This window comes from Eimeria mitis, genomic scaffold, assembly GCF_000499745.2.
Source record: "Eimeria mitis Houghton genomic scaffold, Emh_scaff1529, whole genome shotgun sequence".
Classification (NCBI taxonomy): Eukaryota; Apicomplexa; class Conoidasida; order Eucoccidiorida; family Eimeriidae; genus Eimeria; species Eimeria mitis.
Window position 1 is genome coordinate 2,001 of NW_013569658.1, and position 422 is coordinate 2,422.

The window sequence follows — 422 nt, forward strand, 5'->3', positions numbered from 1 at the left end:
ATTTACCTTAGCTTTCTCCACGTCTGATTCCCTATAGCAACGTTGTTCACTAGTATGTGTGTTACTGCTCCCCCCGCAGCCAGAGCAACCCCACCCCCATGCGCAATCAACACCCTCTTCAGCTGTACCCCATCCAGCACAAAAGAACACACAGGGGCCCCCCCCCTGCATGCATCAGGGGGGCCCCCATGGGGGCCCCCAAGGGGCCCCCCACGGGGGCCCCCAAGGGGGCCCCCAGGGGGGCCCCCAGAGGGGAAGAGAACACCGGGGGGCCCCCCGTGAGAACCGGGGACCCCTGAAAGGCGAGCACCAGGGGGGCCCCCAGAAAAGGGTACAGCAGGGGGGCCCCCAGGGGGGCCCCCCATGTGGGGGCCCCTAGGGGGGCCCCCTAGGATTGTGGTTAACTCTGTACCCTCTAGGCG

At 66.6% G+C, this 422-nt stretch overlaps 1 protein-coding gene across 1 annotated transcript in view; it reads right to left on the minus strand.

The window, feature by feature from the left end:
* The window catches only part of EMH_0038890 (uncharacterized protein), a gene marked incomplete at both ends in the record, with an annotated part of 3,032 nt that overhangs the window by 1,883 nt on the left and 727 nt on the right, over positions 1–422 (minus strand). Inside the window, one exon of the mRNA XM_013495336.1 lies at positions 7–295. Within this exon, the coding sequence (XP_013350790.1) occupies positions 7–295 (289 nt within the window). The remainder of the gene's footprint in view (positions 1–6; positions 296–422) is intronic.